At 42.9% G+C, this 25,670-nt stretch overlaps 1 protein-coding gene across 7 annotated transcripts in view; it reads left to right on the top strand.

Annotated features, from left to right (window-relative positions):
- Positions 1-8,736: 8,736 nt before the first annotated feature.
- The window catches only part of flj11011l (probable ubiquitin-conjugating enzyme E2 W-B), a 120,099-nt gene continuing 103,165 nt past the window's right edge, over positions 8,737-25,670 (top strand). For 6 of the 7 annotated variants that reach the window (XR_005462118.1, XR_005462119.1, XM_038809623.1 and 3 more), the window contains exons 1-2: positions 8,737-8,822; positions 11,911-12,002. Coding sequence is in view for 5 of the 7 variants with exons in the window: in XM_038809623.1 (XP_038665551.1) it covers positions 8,748-8,822; positions 11,911-12,002 (167 nt within the window). In the remaining 2 variants the exon portion in view is untranslated. Of the gene's footprint in view, positions 8,823-8,857; positions 8,997-11,910; positions 12,003-25,670 lie in introns of those variants that run through there. The other variant, XM_038809626.1, reaches the window with a different exon arrangement.

Below are 25,670 nucleotides of genomic sequence, written 5' to 3'. Positions count from 1 at the left end.
GATCCTGCTGGTCATGGCCGCAGATGGTGACATTATCAAGATACGGGAACGTGGCCCGCAGTCCGTACTGGTCAACCATTCGGTCCATCTCCCATTGGAAGACCGAGACTCCATTGGTGACGCCGAAGGGGACCCTGAGGAAGTGGTAGAGGTGGCTATCTGCCTCGAAGGCAGTGTATTCGTGGTCCTCCAGGCGGTACAGTCAATAGTGGAGAAGACTCAGTACTGCACAATCTGATTGACCATGTCAGATATGCGGGGGAGAGGGTACGCATCGAGCTGCATGTACCAGTTGATGGTCTGACTGTAGTCGATGACCATCTGGTGCTTCTCCCCAGTTTTGACGACCACTACTTGGGCTCTCTCAGGGGCTAGTATTGGCCTCCATGATCCCTTCTCGCAGGAGTCGCTGGACCTCCGACCTGACAAAGGCCTTGTCCCGAGCACTGTATCGTCTGCTCCTAGTGGCGACGGGCTTACAGTCCAGGGTGAGGTTAGCAAAATGCGGGGGTGGGGCGACCTTAGGGGTCGAGAGGCTATAGTCGGTGAGAGGGGGCAGGGGTCCATCGAACTCCAAGGTAAGACTTTTGAGGTGGCATTGGAAATCTAGACCTAGTAGTAGGGCAGCGCAGAGTTGGGGGAGGACGTGCCGGCTGAGTACCCGCAAGGCACGCAGAAATTAAGCTTGCGATTCTCCGGGGCACTGTCGCCTCGTGGCAAGGAGATGTCTAACGTACACCTCGTTGACTTCCTTACGGTAGCATTGTGGTTAGCACAATTGCTTCACAGCTCCAGGATCTCAGGTTCGATTCCGGCTTGGGTCACTCTCTGTGCGGAGTCTGCACATTCTCCCCGTGTGTGCGTGGGTTTCCCCCGGGTGCTCCGGTTTTTTCCCACAGTCCAAAGATGTGCAGGTTAGGTGGATTGGCCATGATAAATTGCCCTTAGTGTCCAAAATTGCCCTTAGTGTTGGGTGGGGTTACTGGGTTATGGGTATATGGTGGAGGTGTTGGCCTTGGGTAGGGTGCTCTTTCCAAAAGCCGGTGCAGACTCGATGGGCCAAATGGCCTCCTTCTGCACTGTAAATTCTATGATATGATACTGCCCCTTCAACTGCGTTATCGCATCCTCATACGAGTAGCTTCTCTGATAAGAACGAAAACTTGCGGGCTCACCCGGGAGTTGAGGACTCGCAGTTTGTGGGTCTCAGTGATGGCGGCGGCGGAGAAATCGATGTAAGATTCGAAGCAGCTTAGCCAGTGTTCAAACGCGGCAGTGCCGTTGGCTGCTTGGGGGTCCAGCTCCAGGCGATCAGGCTTGAGCGATGGATCCATCTTAAAATTTTAGCTGATTAAATTGGTGTACCATCAATGACGACAGACGACAGTTGGAAGAGTAAACTGTGACTTTAATCAGCTAAAAGATACCTGCTGGCAGCCGGTCCCAGAATGAGGGCAGGGCTGGAGGTTAGCTACCTTTATACTTGAGCCCGAGGGGCGGAGCCAGCAGGGACAAACCCAGCCATGTAACAAACAGTAAGAACAGTAAGTACAATAAGTAATAACAGTATGTACAATATAATACAGTGGTTTACCCCATTGTTTAAATAAATTTAGAGTACCCAATTCATTTTTTCCAATTAAGGGGCAATTTAGCGTAGCTGATCCACCTACCCTGCATATCTTTGGGTTGTGGGGGAAAAATCCACGCAGACACAGGGAGAATGTGCAAACTCCACAAGGCAGTGACCCAGAGCCGGGATCAAACCAGGGACCTTGGCGCCGTGAGGCAGGAGTGCTAACCACTGCGCCACCGTGCTGCCCTATGACCCCTTATTTTTAAACAATGACCCCTAGTTCTCGATTATCTGACAAGAGGAAACATCTGCTCTGCATCCATCTTTTCAATACTCCTCAGGATCTTAAAGGTTCCGATCAAGTCACCTCTCACTCTCCTAAACTCTAGTGCATACAAACCTAACCTCTCCCAGCTTTCCTCATTAGACAGTATTCCCATTCGTGGTTTGTCTACTAAATTTTCTCTGAACTGTTTCTAACACATTTACATCTTTGCCTAAAAAGGAGACCAGTACTGCACACAAAACTCCAGTTGTGGTCTCACCAATGCTCTGCAGAACTGAAGCATAACCTCCCTGCTTTTGTATTCAATTCTCCTCACAATAAATTATAACATTCTATTAGCTTTCCTAATTATTTTTTAAAAAAATATTGTATTCAGCAAATTTTCCACAATTTTACAATAATAATAATCTTTATTGTCACATGTAGGCTTACATTAACTCAGCATTAAGTTACTGTGAAAATCCCCGAGTCGCCACATTCCGGTGCATGGAGGGAGAATTCAGAATGTCCAAATAACCTAACAGCACGTCTTTTGAGACTTGTGGGAGGAAACTGGAGCACCCGAAGGAAACCCACGCAGACACAGGGAGAACTGTACTACAGATTCAGCATCATTAGTTTATCATCTGTAACTCAGTAGAATGTACAAACTTCATTTTAGTTAGTAGTGTAAAATAAATTAGTTTTGATTCAATCTTCTTATTTGTATATTCTTTGACAACGCGACATATCTGGTTATCCTGGAGGAAAAGGCAAAGAATATAATATGTTACCAGTAGTGGTAATATAACATGGTACCAGGTTACTGCTGAAGTTATTTAGATAGATTAGTTAGACTCTAGCTAACAAAAACTAGCACTCGACCCAGACTTCAAAGAACAGACTGCTTACAGACCTGTTACTGCAGAACACAGAAGAATCCCGAATTCATGGAGAAAGTTCAATTTCTACGACAGCTCAGGATAGCTGGTAACCTAGATGTTAACTGTAAAGTTTTCAAACAACAGTTTCAGCATTTATCTGTCTGCATCTGATTTAGGCAAAGTGAGTGATAATCGGAAACTAGCTATATTCTTAATGCTGGCTGGTCCATAATTCTTTTCAATTTGCAACGGCCGAAGATAAAACCAAATATAATGCTGTCATTGAGAAATTTGATCTGCACTGCAAGACTCAAATTAATGAAACACATGAAAGATTTATCTTTAAGAAAAGGATGCAAAAAGATGGGAAATCAATTGATTGCTTCATAACTGATTTAAAACATGTAATTTCTCCATATTTTCTGACTCTATGATCAGAGACCAGATTGTCTTTGGAATCATAGATGAAAAGCTCAGGGAAAGTTTGCTGAGACAAAAAGACCTTAAGCTGGAAAATGCTATTGAAATGTGTTGAGTGTATGAACTGTCTAAAAGTCAGTATTCTGAGATTCTGAGAAAAGAAAAGGGTGCAAAAACGAGGCTCGAGACTGACTGCGTTGGAGCTGTTGCGCAGTTCAGAAAAATGCGCTTTTCGGACGGCAGCCATATTGCGCACGCACATTCCCGACCTGCACATGCGCACTTCACCAAAAGATGCGAGATGGAAGAAGACCATTCTGCGCATTTGCAAAGACACTTTGTTCATAACGAAACAAACGTCATGATGTGCGGTTGTTGTGGACACACCCACCCACATATAAAATATTCTGCACTTGGTAAATCTTGCTCAAAATGTTGCAAACTCAACCACTTTGCTGTGCAATGCAGAATTTCTCTTAAAGCAACACAATTTAAATCTGCAAATCTACCGAAGACAGAAGAAGGGTAGATACAACAGAAGAAACCTATTAAAATTATAACTCTGATAACTATCTTTTTAAAAAATAAATTTAGATGACGCAATTCATTTTTTCCAATTAAGGGGCAATTTAGTGTGGCCAATCCACCTATCCTGCACATCTTTGGGTTGTGGGGGCAAAACCCACGCAAACACGGGGAGAATGTGCAAACTCAACACGGACAGTGACCCAGAGCCAGGATTGAACCTGAGACCTCGGCCCATGAGACAGCAGTGCTAACCATTGCGCCACCATGATGCCCTACTCTGACAATGAGCTTGATTCTTATTGCTTAGACAATTCCTTCTTTGTAGGCATAATTGAAAAATATGATGCTACTACAAATGTTTTATCTCTTCCTCAAATGATACAATCTATTAACATGGAATGGGAATGGAACACACCGCTCCAAGTAAATGGTTCTGAAATCATTTTCAAGCTTGACACAGGAGCTTCCGCGAACTTTATCAACACAAATGACCTTTCTCAACTAAGTCAACCTCCTAAAATAAAGAAAACAGATTGTAAATTGCGTGATTATAATGGCAATGCAATCATCACATTGGGATTGTGCTATCTTGTTGTGACTAATCACGACACTGTCCTCTCATTAAGATTTGAGATTGTTGAATCCAACAGATCTTCTCTCTTAGGTGCACAAGCCTGTCAGGATTTTCACCAATTCAAAGAATTTATAGTACAAGTTTACCTCTCCCGCCTGTTCAGGAAGATATTCAAGGCACTCTTGATCGATTTCCTCACGTCTTTGAAGGCATGGGCACTCTTCCATTTCAATATAAAATACAATTGAAACCTGATGCCAAACCAGTGGTACACCCTCCTAGAAGAGTTCCTGTGCCACTTCGTGACAGATTAAAGCAAGAATTTGCACGTATGCAAGCACTTGGCATAATCTCCAAGACTACAGCACCGACTGATTGGGTCAGTTCAATGGTGTGCATCAAGAAACCATCTGGGTAATTAAGAATCTGCATAGACCTAAAAGATCTAAATAAAAATATAAAGCGTGAACATTATACAATACCCAAGACTGAAGAGATCACCAGCGAAATGGCAAATGCAAAAATGCTTTTCCAAACCTGATGCCTCCAGAGGATTTTGGCAAATGCAATTAGATGACACAAGCAAGAAATTGTGTACATCCTATGCACTGTTTGGTCGATATTGTTTCAACAGAATGTTGATTTTTCATCGCATAATGGAACAAATGACTGAAGATATTGATGGAGTACAAGTTTACGTGGATGATATCATCGTCTGGTCATCCACACGCGAAGAGCATAATGCAAGGCTATTGCAAGTCTTCCAACGGATACACAAATTTGGTTCAAAACTAATCAGAGCCAAATGCAATTTTGGTATCTCAACTTTAAAGTTCCTGGGAGATCACATTTCGGAACATGGTGTGCAACCTGACGATGACAAGATTGCTGCCGTACCAGAAGATGACAGTCCCAGAGGATAAGAAAGCAGTGTTGAGATTCCTAGGTGTTGTGCATTTGTACATTTTCTTGGAAAGTTTATTCCAAATCTTTTCCATAACTACAGCTTTGCGACATCTCATCAAGAAGTCTACTACATTCTCATGGACTGATGCTCATCAAACAGAATGATGGATCTAAAGTCACAATTGACTACTGCACCTGTTCTTTCCTTCTTTGACCCTGGCAGAGAAACAAAAATCTTAACGGATGCAAGTCAAAGTGGAATTGGAGCAGTTCTTCTACAAAGAGATGATGATTCTTTGTGGACACCTGTTGCTCATGCATTGCGATCAATGGCATCTACTGAACAAAGGTATGCCCAGATATAAAATTAATGTTTCGGCTTACTGACTGGAATTCTCAAGTTTTACGACTATATATTTGGCCTACCAACATTCACGGTCGAGACTGATCACTGACCAGTGGTTCATATTATTCACAAGGATTTGAATGACATGACTCCTCAGTGGGCAGCACGGTAGCATGGTGGTTAGCATAAATGCTTCACAGCTCCAGGGTCCCAGGTTCGATTCCCGGCTGGGTCACTGTCTGTGCGGAGTCTGCACGTCCTCCCCGTGTGTGTGTGGGTTTCCTCCGGGTGCTCTGGTTTCCTCCCACAGTCCAAAGATGTGCTGGTTAGGTGGATTGGCCATGCTAAATTGCCCGTAGTGTCCTAAAAAGTAAGGTTAAGGGGGGGGGGGGGGGGGTTGTTGGGTTACGGGTATAGGGTGGATACGTGGGTTTGAGTAGGGTGATCATTGCTCGGCACAACATCGAGGGCCGAAGGGCCTGTTCTGTGCTGTACTGTTCTATGTTCCTCGACTATAACGTATTCTGATGAAGATACATAGATATTATTTTCAACTTGCCTTTACTCCAGACAATCATTGCTAATTTAATCAACTTAATCATTGCTAATGCACTGTCTTGTTCTGTCAACTTAGAAGAACGACAACCAGAGTTTATCCAACATATTGAAGCTCAAGTGCAGCTTTCAGCTGAAACCTTATCTGCATCAGACGACAAACTGAAACTCATCAGAGATGAGACTAACAAAGATCCAATATTGAAACGCGTCATTAACCATTTGAACAATGGTTCACCTGAAGGACACTGTTCTAAATACAGAAGCATTCAAGCTGAACCCACAGTTGTTGGTGGCATCGTGATTCCTATGACACTTAGAGCCATGATACTACAACAAATACATGAAGGTCATCTAGGCATAGAGAAATGCAAAAGAAGAGTGAAACAGGCAGTCTATTGGCCAGGCATCAACAAGGACACCACAAAACTGATTCTTGAGTGTTAAACATGTCCATGAAACCAATCAACTCAATGCAAAGAAAAACTTCTACCGCATGATCTGGAAAAGACTCCTTGGTCAAAAGTGGGAATTGACTTATTTCATTTTTATGGTCGTGATTACATTCTAATCATTGTTTATTTCTCAAACTATCCTTAAGTTATCAAGCTGTCTGAATTAACTGTTAAATCCGTGATCAAGGCTGCAAAAGAAATTTTTGAAAGACATGGGATACCGTGCAAAATCATGCCCGATAACATACATTGACATCTTCCAAGATATAATCAACATGCGACACCACTGGAACCACTGAATCCAGGTGATCAAGTGAGGATTCATATTCCTGCTGGAGGATGGTCTGGAGAATTCGTCAAGCAGCACCACGCTCATACATCATTCACATGAGTGAAGGTTCGATTGTTTGAAGAAATTGAAGAGCACTTAAAAATTCCACCTTCTAACAAGATATTTCCTGATCTCCAGATGCATGAAAGTCTCTTTCATGGTACACTGACATCTTCCAAGATACCAGAAGACTCACAGAAGACGTTCAAGACTTCTGACACTCTTACTGGATTGAGAAGATCATCCAGGATAAGACGGAAACTGGACGGACTTAACTTGTGATGAATCACAAATGTTTGATTTTTTTTTCTTACTCACCTCTTAATTTAATATACATATAATATACATATATACATATAATATATTCTGTAACAATGTTATGCATTTTTTCCTTTTAGTCATATAGAAAAGAAAGAATAACAGGAATGCGGAATATTTGGCTAATGGTAAAATTCTTGGTAGTGTGGATGAGCAGAGGGATCTCGGTGTCCATGTACACAGATCCCTGAAAGTTGCCACCCAGGTTTATAGGGTTGTGAAGAAGGCCTATGGTGTGTTGGCCTTTATTGGTAGAGGGATTGAGTTCCGGAGCCATGAGGTCATGTTGCAGTTGTACAAAACTCTAGTACGGCCGCATTTGGAGTATTGCGTACAGTTCTGGTTGCCTCATTATAGGAAGGACGTGGAAGCTTTGGAACGGGTGCAGAGGAGATTTACCAGGATGTTGCCTGGTATGGAGGGAAAATCTTATGAGGAAAGGCTGATGGACTTGAGGTTGTTTTCGTTAGAGAGAAGAAGGTTAAGAGGTGACTTAATAGAGGCATACAAAATGATCAGAGGGTTAGATAGGGTGGACAGCGAGAGCCTTCTCCCGCGGATGGAGGTGGCTAGCACGAGGGGACATAGCCTTAAATTGAGGGGTAATAGATATAGGACAGAGGTCAGAGGTGGGTTTTTTACGCAAAGAGTGGTGAGGCCGTGGAGTGCCCTACCTGCAACAGTAGTGAACTCGCCAACATTGAGGGCATTTAAAAATTTATTGGATAAGCATATGGATGATAAGGGCATAGTGTAGGTTAGATGGCCTTTAGTTTTTTTTCCATGTCGGTGCAACATCGAGGGCCGAAGGGCCTGTACTGCGCTGTATCGTTCTATGTTCTATGTTCTAAATGTCAAAAAAAGGGGATGTAATGATAAGTATACTCCTTCCCTATGTACGGTATGCATTGTTTGTACAGCACGCAAGAAACAATACTTTTCACTGTATACTAATACATGTGACAATAATAAATCAAATCAAAAAAAAGTATACCAGTATAGTAAAGGGTAAATATCTGACTCTATGTATAAATCAAACTCTAGAGGGTGTCACTAATTCACTGTATATAAGGCAGCATCTCCAGGAATTCTGGGAGAAAGCGGAGGAGAACATGATGAGAGCAGAGTGAGAGTTGAATAGAGAAATATAGCACGAGGTCTAGTCATAGTGTAGTTTATTAGTTAGATAGAATATTGAATACAATACTACAGATTCAGTGTCATTAGTTAATTATCTGTAGCTCAGTAGAGTGTGCAAACTTCATTTTAGTTAGTAGTGTAAAATAAATTAGTTTTGATTTAATCTTCTTATTTGTATACTCTTTGTCAACACTACATATTTGGCTATCTTGGAGGAAAAGGCAAGGAATATGTTACCAGTAGTAGTAAAATAACATATGACTGACAATCTTATGAAAATATGTAAGCGTGAAACAAATGTGAAAATGTTTATTCCACAATGATGGCATGTACCAGAATAGGTTCCATTGATGGTGTTTGACAATAAATAAACTGAATGAAATTCCGCTCGCCTGTTTCTCTGAGGCGCGAGCGGTGCCGCCCCCTTTCCGCGGGTGTCGTCATGACGCATGACGCAGAGCGGAGTCTCTGGCGCGGGGGTAGTGGGGGTGGGGAGGAGGGGTTGCATCATGGCGTCAATGCAGGTGAGTGTCTGAGCTGTTCGGCGACGCTTCACGGAGGGTTGTTGTTGTTGCTGCTTTCTTGCGGGGCACAGCATCCATTTTCTACCCGCGGTGGAGGGGAGAGTGGCTCGGGCGGTTCTCGGCACCTACAGCCCGCCTCCTCAGCGAGGGCCTTGAGAGAAGCGAGGAATCCGAGTGAGCGGCCCGCTGTTATTTGTGTACATTGACAAATGTTTTTCTCTCTCTCTCTCTTGTGCGGCTGCTGAAACCGCGGGGGGTGAAACCAGAAGGCTGGCGGCTTTTGGTGGGTGCTGGTGTCAGACCCCTGCTAACGATGAGGCTAAGGCAGCGGGTGGTTGATGGAGTGACCCCTCGGGGAGAGTTGGGCTCCATCTCTTTGCCTGTCGCGTCCCCTGTTTCCGTGTGTCCAGGTAATCCTGCCATCCGGCCAAGGTGCCAGCGACACCTGTCGTGGCCCCCGCAAGAACAGCCGAGGCGCCAGGAGTCACCTCTTCGCCATCCTCATTCCTTTCCTGACTTGAGAAGTTGCTTTACTCGAATCGACTTCAATTTCGGGACCTTAGCTTTGTTTTTTCTTTCTTACTTCCCCTTCCCAGTGTGAGAGTAACCTGACGAGGGGTAAGGTCGTGTAATTAAGCAGAGGCAACCTCACAATAAATTTACCGAACTTTTTATCTTGTAACAATGGAAGCCATTCGTGGACTGGCTCCTCAAGTGTGTTTGTTTTCCCGGGAGTAAAACTTTCAACAGTTCGGTAAATTAAAACCGGTGTTACGTTTGACATTTTTAAAATTCATATTCGTATTTTGAAAGCTGTAATTGGATAAGCTGGTGTAGACTTTTTGTACATATGCATGTATTTCATACTACGAAATGTGATTCTTGTAAAAGTCCAACAAATATATAGAATATGATTAAGCATTTATACAATAATTGGCCATCTTCATGAAAAAAGTAGCTGCAGCATTAATTTAGGAAGGATAAAGGAATAAAATTTTGGACTATACATTGAACATTCATTTTAAGATAACTTTCAAGTGAATAATTATTATAATTCTGATGTTCTGAATAATTGTTATATTCTCTAAGTGTACATTCAATTCTACTTTTCCCATAATGTATCCTTTTTAATGATAAAACATCTGTGTTTGCCCTTGGGATAACATTTGATGATTTTAAAGGCAGATGTCTCAACATGTGGTTATAAATTGTCTCGGGTATTAATGATACAGATTTTTTTTAAATTTAGAGTACCCAATTCTTTTTTTTTCCAGTTAAGGGGAAATTCACCTCCCCTGCACATCTTTGGGTTGTGGGGAAGAGACCCAAGCAGACATGGGGAGAATGCCCATGTGGAGTTTGTACAGTGACCCGGGGCCGGGATCGCACCCGGGTCCTTGGTGCCACGAGGCAACAGTACTAACCAAAGTGCCATTGTGCTGCCCATCAATGATACAGATGCACCTGTATCCATTTCCATTTTGACTTGGTTACCATCAAGATTTGGTAATGCCCAGAAGTATTGTTGATTGCCTCACACCGACAAGACACATGGTTTCAGCTCCTGAAGTTGTTTGGTTCCAAAGTTTCCTGAAGAACTTTGTCTACTAACTTATAGGCACGGCTAGTCTGCTTAGATGTGTTTATTTTCTTGCACATCCTTGGTATTGAAGTTTGCTGAGCCCAACATGCTTTGGCAAAATTGCCCTTTTTGCGACAGTTCTTGCACTTATTTACTCTACTCCAGCATTACCCTGCTGAGTGTCCAACCTGTGTATATCGATGACATAGTTGTACCGTTATAACCTTGTTTCTAATGGTCTTCCTCTTGTGGGTCCTTGCTCCATCCCCTATCTGTGAAGCCTCTCTTGTTGCTAGCTGCATAGATGTGGCAACTCACACAGCAAATTTGAGAGTTAAGTCGCTTAGTAAGTTTCACTGCAGACTCCACAAACCAGTCGATCATGAAGAGTGGTCTAGTTTTGCACAAACTTGCAGTATTTTTATAATCTTAAAGCTTCTACGAATTGTAAAATGCTTGCACATTCTGGCTACGGCAGTGGAACCAATACTTTCCTGCAACGGTCTATGTGAGAAATGGCCTTCTAGAATTTCCATTAATTTGTTATAGGTCTTCCAGTTTTGCAGCTGTATAAAAGTTTTATCCCCTACCGAATTGAAATGGTGCAACCTTCAGGCCCTCCGGTATTTGATTCGCTAGGAGATAAAATTGAAATTTCTCTTCATATGAGTTCCAAGTCTCTCTGCCTTTATCAAATGCATCCATGTTTCTCCCGCCATTCCGTATACCAGCTCCTAGGGTGTACTTCAATCAGCTTCCTTCCTTCCACTTATTTTTATGATGTATGGAATGAGCGATCCCCTTATCCACAATGCTACTTGGAAATTTTCTTTTTGCCTGACTGTGGTTTGACTATTACCTGAGTCATGGCTTGTTTAGGCCCGAAGACTTCTGAATCCCTGTCCCCGCAGCCCATTTCATTTCACTGCGTGCGCGGTTGCTGCAGCCTAGACTCTACCCACTTCCAACGACAAGCAAGATTTTGAACTGTTGTTCTGCTTACTAATGGTTGTGTTCCGTTTTTCTTTTCTTCAACATTTGCGGCTTTTGATTTGCCAAATGTGAGAGTCCGGTCCACAGAATGTTTCCTCTGCTCTCAATGCTGTCTCTGCTTGTCGACCATTTTTTAATTCAGCAATTTTGTGTTCTTGCCTCAATCCTCATTGGCAGATTTTTCTTTTGTTATCTTCTCGTGCCGCAAAGAGAAAGGCTATGGTGGTGCCATACACTTGGATTTCTTACAAACATGATGAGAGGGTTTACTCGGAGATGTTGCTCACACAATCTAAAATGGAGAACTGGAAGCCTGCGCAAAACACTCTGCTGACAACACTATAGATCACATAACGTTCCACCAGCAGGGTGTATTCTCTGATACATAGCAATAATCAATTGAACTGGGCCTTTGTAGAAATGGGGAATTAATTTGGAAAGTTATAATGCAATTTGTACAATATTACAATTTTGGATTTTTTTTCTAACTGTTGTGTGCATTTTCTCTATTAGAAAAGATTACAGAAGGAGCTGATGGCTTTGCAAAATGACCCACCCCCAGGAATGACTTTAAATGAGAAGAGTGTACAAAATTCAATTACACAGTATGTACTTATTTGTCTATTTTCATCAATTTAATCTGTGAAAAACAGGTATAAGGCAGGTACATTAAAAAAAACTCTACAATTTTACTGGAACTGCGACTCATTTACCAATGCCATTACCAATGCCATTACTTTGTGGTTATCAAGACCTGAACAGCGCATATACGCTCTGTTGGATAATCCATGTTATATTACTTTTTAGAAGAAGCTTTATTTGAGAAGGTTAAGAAATGCTCACTGGCTTGGACTATGTTTTTAAATAAGGTGAATATTTGTGTTTTATAGAAATCAAACTGAAGAAGTAGATATTTTTAAAGTGAGCTGTTCAAAAAAGCTTTGTTTCTACAATGACTATTTTGAATAGATTTCTGGAAATTTGAGTATCATACAAAATGTGAAGTGATTTTTATTTTATGGCTGTTGGGTAGTGCCTGATGTGACAGACTTTCAAATAAGTTCTAATGTGACTAGGGAAGTGATTGTAATGTCCCATTCCAAAAAGAAGGGTACAGTACAGGTAGTGCTTTTGCTTACCTTGACTTGGGAGTTTAGCAATGTCTGACTATGTAGAAGTAGCTCTCAAATATTTCAGTTCTTGTGATGTATGTACCATTCATGGCTGTTTAAATCACTTTAATACTCCACTTTGCAAAATTATTTCGAACTATATATAATCGCTATAATTTGTAACGCCTTTGTGCCTGTTTTGCCTAGTGCTTGTATCAATTTCAGCTCCATCTGGACAATATGTAAGAAATGAGTTGACTTTTCAATACTGAAATACCTAACTTGCACAATCATTCAATGGCGTATATGGTCATTTCTTTTATAAAAATCTCTTGTGATGTAGAAAACTCATGTCTTGCAAATGATCATTGACTTTAGTATATAATGCTGACTATACAGATTTCCTAGAATGTACACACTATTAAAGATGTTGTACTTAATCTCATGCAGCCAGTTACAAAACTATAATTCAAAGGAAATGGAACCCACAATCCTGTTTATTTAGAAAGTTTATAGGGTATGTACAAATAATTCATTTTGAATGGTCAGACTTGGTTCCAGAAGAGACTGTTGACATCAGTTCAATAGTAAAGAAAACACCACTGTTTTTAATTTGATTTTGTTCGGTAGTAGTTGGATTGCAATTGGTTAACAGGTCGAAAACAGAAGGGCATAATTTTTTGGTTGGTAGGCTGTGATTAGTGGGGTACGGCAAGGATCAGTGCTTGAGCCCCAGCTGGTCATGATTTGGATGGGGGGACCAAATGTAATGTTTCAGAGTTTGCTTCTGATACAAAACTGCGTGGGAATATTAATTTGAAAACAGAATGCAGAATATTTCTTAAATGAGGAGATTGGGAAGAGTTGACATCCAAATGGACCCAGTGTCATTGTTCATAAGTCACTGAAAGCTAGCACACAAGAGGGTTTGAGTACAGGAGTAAAGACGTCTTGCTGCAATTATACAGGGCCCTGGTGAGACCGCACTTGGTGTATTGGTCCCTTTATGTTCAAAACTATTGAATCCCTACAGTGAGAAGGAGGCCATTCGGCCCATCGACACTGTATCGACCCTCTGAAAGAGAATCCTGCCTAGTCCCACTCCCCTGCCCTATCCCGAACCACACCGAACCTGCACATCTTTGAATTGTGGGAGGAAACCATAGCACCGACACAGACACTGGGAGAATGTGCAAACTCCACACAGTCACCCAAGGCTGGAATCTAACCCGAGTTCCTGGCGCTGTGAGGCATCAGTGGTAACCACTGTGCCGTCCTGGAATGTACTTGCGAAAGAGGATTGCAGCGGAGGTTCACCAGACTGATCGGAGATATAATGGCATTGTCTTATGAGGAGAGGTTAAGGAGAGTGGGCCTGTATTCGCTAGAGTTTAGAAGGAAGAAAGATGGTCTCATTGAAGCAAAGAAAATTCTTGCAAGTTTGATGGAAATGAAAAAAATGAAATGAAAATCGCTTATTGTCACGAGTAGGCTTCAATGAAGTTACTGTGAAAAGCCCCTAGTCGCCACATTCCGGTGCCTGTTCGGGAAGGCTGTTATGGGAATCGAACCATGCTGCTGGCCTGCCTTGGTCTGCTTTCAAAGCCAGCGATTGATGGAGGAAGAATGTTGACCCTAGGACCAGGGGATACCGTCTCTGAATAAGAAGTAGGCTATTTAGGGCTGGGATGAGGAAGAATATCTTCACTGAGGGTGGTGAATCTTTGGATTTCTCTGGCTCAGAGGGCTCTGGAGGCTCAATCATTGTGTATAATCAAGCCAAAGATCACTAGCTTTTGAGATATTGAAGATACCAAGGGAAATAGGGGTAGTGTGGGAAAAATGGCATTGAGGTAGACGATCAGCCATGATCTAACTGGCAGAGCAAGCTCAAGGAGCTGAATGGCCTCGTCCTCTTTCCCATGTATTTGAAGGAGCGGAGAGTTTCTGAAACTTTTTTAAAATTTAAGATATCTAATTCTTTTTTTTCCACTGAAGGGGTAATTTAGTGTCGCCAATCCACCTACCCTGCACATCATTGGGTTGTGGGGGTGAGACCCATGCAGGCACAGGAGAATGTGCAAACTCCACATGCGTGCAAACACACAGTGACCCAGGGCTGGGATCGAACCCGGGTCCTCGGAGCCATGAGGCAGCAGTGCTAACCACTGTGCCACCTTTACAAGCATGTTTACAATTAATTGAAAAATAGTAACCATATTATGATTTGACATTGTTTTGGTCGATTAAATAATTGACTAAAATGTCCTATACACTCAATTAAAGTATGCCATTGTCTTTGGTAATGTCTGGTAAAGTCATTATTTTAAAAGCTTTGCATAAAACCAGACTTTATTTCATTTTAAGTAAAATTGGCAAAACCAGTTTTTTTTTTACATCTGTATTTGAGTCTAGAATCTAGATCAAATGGAACCTTGACAGGAAATTACTTTGAAAGTAACCAATTAGCTTTAAAAAAATCAGGTGCTGATAATGAACTTTAATTTTCTTTCGGTAGAAGCTGAATGCAATTTGGAAATAGTTATTTCAAATATGGAAGTGCATGCTCAGTGTGCTGGAAAAGAATATGATTGCTTTAATATTTAGATTTTTTTTCTCTCCATTTTCAGCTGAGGGGAACTGAGTATTATTCAATTAAAAGTGAATAACGTGTGTAGGTGATACTACAGCAACCTAAGTTAGTGTTTGATGGGAACAAAAATCTACATTGGGACCAGTTAAGTCGTTTGTAGCTGGTTTAACTTTAGGAGTCAACTTAATTTTTAGCGTCATACAGACTCAAAACGTTAACTCTATTTCTCTCTCCGCAGGTGCTGTCAGACCTGCCTTTTCCCAAAACTTTGTTTTTGTTTCAGATTTCAACATTTTACTTTTCATTTTTAGTGTAATGGAAGCAAAGACCTGTGAAATGTGAATGCTTTTGTGGATGAGCCTAGAAACATTCGGAATATATTACTAAGCATTTGATAAAATTCATACAATGGTACGGTGAAGGAGGCCATTCAACCATTGCTTTTGTACCAGCTCTTTCAAAGAATTATCCACTTATTCACACTTAACCTGCCCTTTCTACTTATCCATGCAAACTTTTCAACTTTAAATATTTACTTAATTCTCTTTTGAAAGTGTGTGAAGTGTGCACGTTCTCCCCGTGTCTACGCGGGTTTCCTCCCACAAGTCCCGAAAGACTTGTTTGTAAGTTGAATTGAACATTCTCCTTCCGTGCACCCGAACAGGAGCTGTAGTGTGGCGACTAGGGGATTTTCACAGTAACTTTATTGCAGTGTTAATGTTAGCCTACTTGTGACACTAATAAAGATTATTATTAATATTTGCACCTCCCTTTCAGGCAGTGCATTTCAAATAAGAACTAGCATACTTTTTTCTTCCTCTTATCACTGCTGGATATTTTTCCCATTACCGTTACCTATTGCCAATGTGCCCTCTGGTTACAGATTTTTTTGTCACTGGAAGCTGTTTCTCCTTATTACTCTGTTAAAATGAAGTGAACACCTTTATTGAATCACTAAATCTTCTCGGGTCTAAGAAAAATAAAGTTTCTCTAGTCTCTACACATAATTGGAATCTTTCATCCCTGATAACCATTTTTAGAAATAACCTCTGCACCTCTCTAGGTCTTGACATCCTTCCTAAAGGCAGCACCCACAATTGTCTTTATACTTCAACCACTGACTCGTAAAGATTTAGCCTAACTTCCTTGATTTTGTAGCTTATGCCTCTGTTTATAAAACCAAAAATCCTATCTGCCATTAAAAGCCTTCTCAACTTGTCCTGTCACTTTCAAAGACTTTGTGCGCTTGTGCTCCCAGGTCAGTCTGTCCCTGCACCTTTATTTAAAAATTGCACCATTTAGTTTATATTCTTTCACACTTTTCTGCTCTTTCTGGTGACCTCTATGTATGTTCCTCACTGTTTAGTGCACTTCTCAGTTTATGTTCATCTGAAAAATTTGAAATGATGGCAAGATCAGACCATATATGAATATTTTTATAACACTACACATTTCCCTCCAGTGACCCCTCAATTGCCAACCTTGGTTCCCATATCAACCTTTGGGTGCATCCTGACTTATACATAGAAAATAGAAGCAGGAGGAGGCCATTCGGCCTGTTGAGCCTGCTCCACCATTCATTATGATCATGGCTGTTCCATCAAGTTGTATACTCTGATCACCCTCCCCCTCCTCCATATCCCTTGATCCCTTTAGCCCAAGAGCTTCTTGTATACACACTGCTCCTCTTGGTTCCTTTTTTCAGTTGTCCATGGTTTGTGTATTCGACTTGGTTCTCTGGATCAATTGTGAACCCCCTAAGAAAACATGTAGACTAGTTGTAATAACAGGGGCAAAATTGGTTTCTTAGCATCAATTAAGGCTGTTGAGTATAAAGATTTCTCTTCCATGGTAAAAATGGGTTACTTTTTGTTGTCTGATATGTGGCTAGAGTTTTTGCATAAAAACTCCTTGAAGTTATGCAAGTTTTTGGCCTCAACTGCTTTTTGTGGTAGTGAATTCCACAGATTCACCACTCTCTGGGTGAAGAAATTTCTCCTCGCCTCCAGTCCTAAAAGTTTTACCCCATATCCTCAAACTATGACCCTTAGTTCTGGACTCCCCCAACACTGGGAACATTCTTTCTGAATCTACACTGTCTAATCCTGTTAGAATTTTGTAAGTTTCTATGAGATCCCCTCTAGCTCTTCTAAACTTCAATTAACATAATCCTAACCGACTTAGTCTTTCCTCCTATGGCAGTCCCGCCATTCGGTAGTCAGCCTAGTAAACCTTCATTGCACCCCTGCCACAGTAAGAATATCTTTCCGCCAATAAGGACACCAAAACTGCACACAATACTCCAGGTGCGGCCTCACCAATGCCCTGTACAATTGCAGTAAAACATCCTATTCCTGTACTCAAATCCTCTTGCGATGAAGGCAAACATATCATTTGCTTTCTTTACTGCCTGCTGTACCTACGTGTGCATTTTCAGCAGCTGATGCATGAGGACACCAAGGTCTCACTGAGTATCCACCTCTCAATTTGCATTAATTCAAATAATAATCTGCCTTCCTATTCTTTTCTACTGAAGTGGTTAACCTCACATTTATCACATTATACTGCATCTGCCATGCATATGTCCACTCACTTGGTCTGTCCAAATTTGCTGAAGCATCCTCCTCACAGCTCGCCCTCCCACCCAACTTTGTATCCTCTGCAAATATGGAGATACTGCCTTTAGTTCCCTCGTCCAAGTCATTAATATATAATATGAACAGTTGGGGTCACAACACAGATCCTGCGGCACCCCACTAGTCACTGCCTGCCAATCGGAATAAGACCCATTTATTCCAACGTTTGCCTTCCTGTCAGCTAACCAGCTTTTTATCCATCTCAAGACACTACCAGCAATCCCATGTGCTTTAAATTTACACAGTAATCTGCTATGTGAGACCTTGTTGAAAGCCTTCCTGATCAATTCTACTAGTTACATTGTCAAAGAATTCTAGTAGATTTGGCAAGCATAATTTAACGTTCATAAATCCATGCTGACTTTGTCTGATGAGACCACTGCCTTCCAAACATGTGAAACTCCTACTTTTGAGCATTGTCGACCTTTTTAGTACTACTTTTTCTGTCTTTATCGTATCCAATTTCTTTATTACCTTCTAATTTAATATCACAATGGCAGCATCTTCTTTAGTAACAATAGGTGAAATTTAGTGGTCACTTAGTACCTGAGCCAAACCCTCTGCCTCCAGAATATCATCTTCCTTTGGTCCCCATGTCCCACCAATACACACATACTTTTTGGATTTTTATTTATTTTACCTGCTGAACTCTTTTTGTACACTCTCTGCTGCTCTTGGTTTCTTTTTTCAGTTCTCCATGGTTTGTGTATTCGACTTGGTTCTTTTTAAAAAAAAAAAAAATTTTTATTCTCCTCCTTTTTCACATTTTTCCTCGAATTTACACCCACCAACAATAAACAATAATCAGCAACAAATATGTCAATCCCCATAACGATAACAACAATCCCATCCACCCTCCAACCCCCAAACATCAGCCCGCGTGTTTACATAAACAAATGACAAAAAGGAATCCGGGATTATCCATAGTCACCCTTAATACACATTCCCCCCCCACTAATGTTCAATGTTATCCAGTTCTTGAAAGTGCATAATGAATAATGCCCATGTCTTGTAGAACCCCTCAATCCTTCCCCTCAGTTCAAACTTGACCTTCTCAAGAGTGAAGAATTCCAACAGGTCCCCCCACCATGCCAGGGCACAAGGTGGAGAGGCTGCTCTCCATCCCAGCAGGATCTGCCTTCGGGCGATCAACGAGGCGAAGGCTACGATATCTGCCTCCACACCCGTTTCCAACCCTGGCTCATCTGACACCCTGAATATGGCCTCCCGGGGACCCGGGTCCAGTTTCACGTGCACCACCTTGGAAATGACCCTAAAAACTTCCTTCCAGTACTCCTCTAGCTTTGGACAGGACCAATGCATATGAACGCATACGAATCTGCATGTACCTAAACATTTCTCCCTGCTCCATCCCATACTTTGATTCCAGCTCCCTCAATCCTGCAAACCGACCCCTAAGAAACAAATCTTTTAGCGTCTTAATCCCCTTTTCCCATTTCCGAAAACTTCCATCCCACCTCTCGGGTTCTAATCTGTGGTTCCCCGAATTGTCATTTCCCTTGACCCTGCCCCAACCCGAAGTGTTGGCGAAACTGCCTCCAGATTTTCAATGAAGCTATTATAACCGGACTCCCCGAGTATCTCCCCCTGGAGCTATCTGGAGCGGCGCTGTTGCTAGTGCTTTTAGTCCCGACCCCCTGCACAAACTCTCTTTCATTCTGACCCACTGGGAATCAACCCCTCGGACCCAGCTCCGCACCTTCTTCACATTCGCCGCCCAGTAGTAGTACATCAGGTTCGGGAGACCCAAACCCCCGGCCTGCCTTCCCCTCTGCAGCAGCACCTTTCGCATTCTGGCCACCTTCCCTCCCCATATGAGCGATGTAATCCTTCCCTCAATCTCCCTGAAAAAAGCCTTTGGCAGGAAAATCGGTAGGCATTGAGAAATAAAAGAAATCGTGGCAACACGTTCATTTTAATTGTCTGTACCCGACCCGCCAGTGACAGAGGGAGACCATCCCACCTTGCCAGATCGGCTTTCACTCTCCCCTCCAAACTAGTGATATTGTACCTGCGATACCTCCCCCACTCCTGGGCAACCTGCACCCCCAGATACCTAAAGTGAGCCCCCCCCCCCCCCCCCCCCCCCCCCCAAATCCCCGGCCGAGACACCACAAAATACTCACTCTTGTCCAGGTTTAGCTTGTACCCCGAGAGAGACCCAAATACTCGCAGTAGCTCCAGTAGTCCCCCTATCGACACACTCTGTTCCGACACATACAGCAGCAAGTCGTCGACATATAAGGACACCCTATGCTCTATTTCCCCCCTCCCCCCCCCCCCCCCCCTTTCCATGCATCCGAACTTCTTAATGCGATGGCCAACGGCTTGATCGCAAGTGCAAACAGCAGGGGGGACATAGGACATCCGACATCCCTGCCTTGTCCCACGGAGGAGAGAAAAGTATCTCGAGCTGATGTTGTTTGTGTGGACACTCTCCCTCGCCTCCTTATATAGTAGCTTTACCCAGTTCACAAATCTTGGTCCAATCCCAAACCGCTCCAGAACTGCCATCCAAGTACCCCCATTCTACCCGGTCAAACGTCTTCTCGGCATCCAATGCCACAACCACCTCTGTTCCCTTCCGCTGGTGCCGTAACGACGTTCAAAACCCTCCTAATGTTCGAAAAAAGCTGCCTCCCTCTCATGAACCCCGTCTGATCCTCGCCTATCATCTTCGGGAGGCACTCCTCCAGCCTACCCGCCAGTACCTTTGCGTCCACATTCAGAAGTGATACGGGCCTATACGACCCACATTCGTCGGATCCTTATCTTTTTTTAGCTACAGTGAAATCGATGCCTGCCCCAAGGTTTGTGGCAACACCCCTTTCCCTATCGCCTCTTCAAACATCCCCACCATCAGGGGTGCCAGCTTATCCTTGAATTTTTTATAATATTCCACTGGAAACCCATCCGGCCCTGCCACCTTCCCCGACTGCATCCTCCCAATCGCATCCTTTATCTCCTGCTCCACTATTGCTTCTAATGTAGCCTTGTCCCCCTCCCCTAGCCTCGGGTACTCCAACCCATCTAGAAATTCCTGCATCTCACGGTCTCCCTTGCGTGGCTCTGACCTGTACAACCTCTCATAAAACTCCTCAAAAACCTTATTAATCAGCTCCGGGGCCACCACCAACTTCCCTGCCCTATCCCTCACCTGGAGAATTTCCCTTGCCGCTGCTTCCCTCCGGAGCTGCATGTTCTGCCTTATCTCCATGTTCATAAACTGCACCCCTTGATCGTCTCAGTTGGCGCACCGCCTTCCTGGTGGACAGATGGTCGAAGCTCACCTGTAGTTCTTCTTTTCCAGCTTCGCTGGGTCCCCATCTTCTGCATAATCTACCTACAACGTCTCATCTATTAATCTCTGCCGCTCCAACCTCTCCTCTTTGTCCACCCTGGCCTTAAAATACCTCACCCCTCACCACCGCCTTTAGAGCCTCCCAGACAACTGCCTTCGACACCTCACCCGTAGTTGAAACCTACATATTCCTTGATTACCTTTTCAATTTTCTCACAGAACACTTGGTTCCCCAAAAGCTCCACATCCAGTTTCCACCCCGGCCTCTGCGCTATCCCCTTCTCCAGTACCATATCCACCCAATTCGGAGCATGATCTGACACTGTAATTGCCGAGTATTCCGACCCCTTAACCCCAGCCAACAGAGCCTTCCCCACCACAAAAAAGTCGATCCGCGAGTATACCCTATGGACTGTTGAGAAAAACGAGTACTCCCGTACCCTTGGGTGCAGAAACCTCCAAGGGTCCACCCCTCCCATTTCCACCATTAGCCCAGCCAACGCCTTCGCCCCCCCCCACGATGGGACCAGCGAGCGTGGCCATGACCTGTCCAACCTTGGCTCCTGCACCAAGTTCCAGTCCCCCCCCCCCCCCCCCCCCCCCCCCCCCCCCCCCCCCCCCCCCCCAAACAATTAGTTTGTGTGTTTCCAAGTCGGGGATGGCCCCGAACACCACCGTTGCGAATCCCACATCGTCCCAATTGGGACCGTATACACTTAACAGCGCCACTAACCTCCCCTCCAGCTTCCCTGTCACAATCGCATATCTACCCCCCCTGATCTGCCACCGCCTTCTCCATCTGGTAGCGTACCCTTTTGCTGACCATTACCACTACCCCTCGAGCTCTTCCGTCAAATCCAGAGTGAAACACCTGACTAACCCAGCCCTTTTTAAGTCTCACCTGGTCCTTCACCCTCAAGTGAGTCTCCTGCAGCTTTGCCACATCGGCTTTCAAACTTTTAAGATGCGCAGGCACTCTTGACCGTTCCTCCTAACCCTCTCACGTTCCATGTGACTATCCTAACTGGGGTCTCTTTTCTCCCCCCCCCCCCCCCACCACCCTTCTTATCCACCATCATCATACCACCAGGCCCTGCCCCATAAGCCTGACCCGCCCCTATCCATTATTAACATTCAACCCCTTCCCTCCCCAACCCCCCTCCCAAGAAGCCCCCCCTACATTTCCTCTCGAAAAAACATCTCCCAGCATCAATCCCCCCCCCCCCCCCTCGTCTCGTAGGCCCATGGAAACCTGCTAACCAGACTCCAATGTCCGCAGTCCCCCTCTCGCCTCCGTTCACTAGCCGACTTTAGTTAGCTAGCGCGGGTGGCTCCCCCCGCCAAGATATATCGTCCCCTCCCAACAAGTCCCAGAGCAAGAAAAAACAAAAACAACGATCCAACCCATACTATTCACTAAAATAAGATATAACCGTCGCAACACAGAACGCCAATCAACCCAACCATTATCTTGAACTCTGTAACAATGTAAAGATAAGTAAATTACAATACATATCAGAAAACAGAAAGCTGTTGCATTTATACATTTTCCAGCTCCCCAATCACAGTCCACAGTCTCTTCCAGCTCTGCACCATGCGTCTGTCCCATGTCTTCTACCCTCACGAACACCTCAGCCGCCTCCGCTGTCTCAAAATGAAAGTCTTTGGCGTTACACGTTACCCTCAGCTTCGCCGGGTATACCATACCAAATCGTACTCCCTTTTTGAACAGTGCCGCCTTCACTCGCCCAAACACCGCTCGTCTTTTTGCCAACTCCACCGTCACGTCCTGGTCGATCCGAACTACCGCACCATCCCACTGCACCTCGCGCTTCTGCTTCGCCCAGCTTAACACCTCCTTCATGCAATACTTATGGAAGCAGATAATTACTGCTCTTGGCGGCTTGTTCACTTTGGGCTTCGGCCTTAATGACCGATGAGCTCGGTCTAGCTCGTACTGGGAGGGGTTCTCACTCTCATCCATCAGCTCTGCCAACTTCTTAGCGAAGTATTCTGTTGGCCTTGGGCCCTCGACTTGGTTCTCGTGATCAATTGTGAACCCCCTAAGAAAACGTGTAGATTAGTTGTAATACAGAGGAAAAATTGGTTCCTTAGCATTAATTAAGGGTGTTGAGTATCAAGATTTCTCTTCCATGATAAAAATGCGTTACTTTTTGTTGTCTCATATGTGGCGAGAGTTTTTTGCATAATGTATAATGAAAATGATTTTTTTTAACGTATATATCCCAATGTGCTAGTTGTCTTAATTGCTAATGGTGTTACCTGAATGATTTGGCTGCTGTTGTAAGTAAAATAAGAAAATTAAAGAGGGTTTGGATCATTTCTTTGAGTTAAAGCTCACAAAGTTAAAACCGTTTTTAAAGTACGATGGTGCAGTCTAAGATTCCGCATTGGCCATTATTGTTTTTGAAACTTTGATACGCAATTTAACAAAAGTACCATTTAAACTAATTAATAATCCTTTATTTTTGTCACAAGTGGGCTTACATTTACACTGCAATGAAGTTACTGTGAAAAGCCCCTAGTCACCACACTCTGGCATCTGTTCGGGTACACAGGGAGAATTCGCAATGCCCAATTCACCTCACAGCACGTCTTTCGGGACTTGTGGGAGGAAACCAGAGCACCCGGAGGAAACCCACGCAGATACAGGGAGAGCGTGCAGACTCCACACAGACAGTGACCCAAGCTGCGAATCAAACCTGGGACCCTGGCACTGTGAAGCAACAGTGCTAACCACTGTGCTACTGTGCTGTCCATTGCAGATCAACTAATAATTCTGACCTTGAATTGTATTTTATAAATGATCATGGGTTTATGAGGACATAGGAACAAGAATATACCATTCAACCTGACAAATCCATTCTGCCTTAACTCCGTTTATCATGTTTTGTTCCATTCCTCTTGATAACATTACCCAACAAATAAATAATCCATTGATCTTGGCCTTGATAATTTCACTTAACCTAGTATTCTCAACCTTTTGTGGGAGTGTACAAAATGCTTCCTTATTAAATAGCCTAATTCTGAATTAAGATTATGCTCTCTTGTTCTGGATTCTCCTAATGGAGGATATAGGTTATCATTTCTCTTTCTCCCCTGTCAAATCCCTTTATCATTTGTAAACCTGATTGGCTCACTGTCAACGTTCTATAGACATGAAGATATGTCATGTTTATGCAAACTGTTTTGAATTTTAATCCTGGTGTCATCGTGATGAAGCTGTGCTGTATGATTGGCAAGGCCAGTCTACCTTTTTCTGAAATTTGGTCCCCAAAGCTAAACTCCAGATTGGGTCTTTCCATTGTTCTGAAGAGCTGGAGCATCACTTCACTTTTAAATTCCAACCTTGTTGAGATTAGGGCCATAATTCCATTAGTCCTCTTGATTATTTTTTGTGCTATGAACAAGTTTTTCATGATTTGTGCATGTGGACTTCCAAATTCCTTTGCTCCTTGACAGCTCCTAGTCTCTCACCGTTAAAAAAAATTCTGGTTTATATCTCTGATCCATAGTAGATGACTCCACACTGCACTCCATTTGCCATAATTTGGGCCACTCACTTGGTCTGCCTTTGTGCTATCTTACTTCCATTCACAGAACTTACCTCCTAACTTGGTGTCAAATATACAACTTAAATATACAACTTCCTTTCCTTCAATGGAGATATTAATATATATGATGAAATGTTGAGGTCTCCATTCAAATCCCTGGAAAACATCAATAGTGACAATCCACTAATCGAAGGACACTCCTTTTATCCCTACTCGCGCAACAACTACCATAATTTTTCATTTTTGCTAATCTAGTCGTCATCTAAATACTTGCTCAAAAATCAACTATGTAAATCAGGCATAACCTTCCCTTCACAAATCCACGCTTACTCTTCATAGTTGTCAGAGTGTGCATTCATTCTTGTTGGTGATAGATTCCATAACTAATGCACAATTGGTAAATTGATAGTTCTAGATCAGCATTTGACAAATTTATGTAATAGTCTGAAAATTTAAGAAACATGTATTTTAGATTTTTTAAATATTCCAAAGGGTTTAATAGAAATTAAGTATTGATTTGTAATTTTATAATATTTGCATTTCCGATGAACTTGACAAGTAAAGCCTCTTAATCTGCTGAAGCTTTATAACTTTTGAATGAGCACAGAAATTATTTATTTTAATTATCATCTTTATTTGCAAGTTTGTTGCCCAAGTGCAAGACAGTTTTGAACATTCCTCATCTGAATACTGATTCGGATGCCCGTGATTTGTTGTGACCTGTTCATGATTTTACCAAGTTATGTACAATTTTATTAAACCTGCAGACTAGAATTTACTAAAATAAGTTTTTTTTATTAATAAGAGCATATTGTTGTAGAACATTGTATTATAATGTGTTATTTTATGAAATTACCTATTTGTGAATCTATAAGTTGTAGCTACATTGATGCTTTCCATGTTTCCTTTTTACAGGGTTAATCCTTGCATTTTCTAATTGCAGTTGCCCTGGAATGGATGGCTGTATTTTTTTTTGAATAAAATCCTTAATTCCAATTTTCACTTTCTAATTTTAGATTTTCAAATTTAGGGAAT

The sequence above is a fragment of the Scyliorhinus canicula genome, chromosome 10, assembly GCF_902713615.1.
Source record: "Scyliorhinus canicula chromosome 10, sScyCan1.1, whole genome shotgun sequence".
NCBI classification, from domain to species: Eukaryota; Metazoa; Chordata; class Chondrichthyes; order Carcharhiniformes; family Scyliorhinidae; genus Scyliorhinus; species Scyliorhinus canicula.
This window is presented reverse-complemented; position numbering and strand designations above follow the sequence as displayed.